The 1,151-nt window shown below is 39.1% G+C and overlaps 1 protein-coding gene across 1 annotated transcript in view; it reads right to left on the bottom strand.

Annotated features, from left to right (window-relative positions):
• The window catches only part of LY96 (lymphocyte antigen 96), a 20,436-nt gene extending 19,501 nt beyond the window's left edge, over nucleotides 1-935 (bottom strand). Inside the window, exon 1 of the mRNA XM_069100135.1 lies at nucleotides 699-935. Coding sequence (XP_068956236.1) covers nucleotides 699-810 — 112 coding nt within the window. The 5' untranslated portion in view covers nucleotides 811-935. The remainder of the gene's footprint in view (nucleotides 1-698) is intronic.
• Between the last annotated feature and the right edge of the window lie 216 nt (nucleotides 936-1,151).

Raw genomic sequence — 1,151 nt, 5'->3', positions numbered from 1 at the left:
TTTTTTTTTTTAAGCAATCGGGGTTAAGTAACTTGCTCAAGGTTACACGGACAGTTATTTCTGGGTGTGGTGCTGAGTATCTGAGCCCAGGATTCGATCTCCAGGTCATCCCGACACTGGAGCCGGAGCTCTTACTCGCTGAGCCACCTGGCCGCCCCTAAACACTGAAATTCTTATCTCCACTCTCCTAAATATAGGGAAGGTAAAAAAAACAGAAGAGTAACCAAATTAGGTATTGAGAAGGTTCACAGAGTCTCTAAAAACCCTAGCACAGTTCAGAAATCAAGACTGGTGGAGAATTAACCATGTTTCCACCACATCAATGACACTGGAGAACATAGAAGCCTATCAGTTGGGGAGAGATGATGGAACATAACAGCAGGCAATTATTAAAATGATGGAATGGAATCTTGAACTGAGTGAGCTCAGATACTGCAAGCTGACCACTGGAGTTGAAGGGCAGAGAATTATCATGTAGGGTGAAACATAACACAAGTTGGAAAAATTAGTCTCTTGTAAAAGACAGAAATTTCCTTAAAGCCAGAAGGGTCTGCTGTTACAACAAGCAGACAGTCCTTTTCTCCAGAGCAACAACCAAAGTATTTGACATCTCTGACCCTGCAATTGTCTAAATATTGTTCCTGTGAAAACTCTCACCTTCTAAACAATTGATAGGGTGAAGTCTGTAATACACTTACCACAGGAAGAGTATGTTATCTCTGCATCTGGGGTGTTGCAGATCCACATATTTTTCACTGATTCAATGAATATGAAAGTTAACAGGGTGGAGAAAAACACAATCTGAAACATAATTAAGTAGCTTTTAAAGCTTTCAGAATGAAAATATGAGACCAGTGAATTAGTATCTTACTCTTCCGGATCAGTAAGAAGAAAAAGTTTGACTTAGTCATCAGTCATGTGATTTCTGGCTTCCAATTCAGTTTTATTTCCTGTTTTTCTGATTTTCTGTATTTGTACTGCCTTCCAGTAAGCAATTCCTGTAAGATGAGAGGGGAAGAAATAATGCCTACATATTTGCTCTAGTCATTTTTATATATACAAAGAACAGCCACTTAACATTGAATGTGCAAAAAACCTAACCCTAATGCAACAGTTCACTATGCCTAGTAAAACTGAATGTCAGCCATCCA

The sequence above is a fragment of the Petaurus breviceps genome, unplaced genomic scaffold (assembly GCF_028583685.1).
Source record: "Petaurus breviceps papuanus isolate PSGF00001 unplaced genomic scaffold, PetGlider_PUasm1.0 38, whole genome shotgun sequence".
Classification (NCBI taxonomy): Eukaryota; Metazoa; Chordata; class Mammalia; order Diprotodontia; family Petauridae; genus Petaurus; species Petaurus breviceps.
The sequence above is the reverse complement of the archived record's forward strand: the minus strand, read 5'-3'. Positions and strand labels throughout refer to the sequence as shown.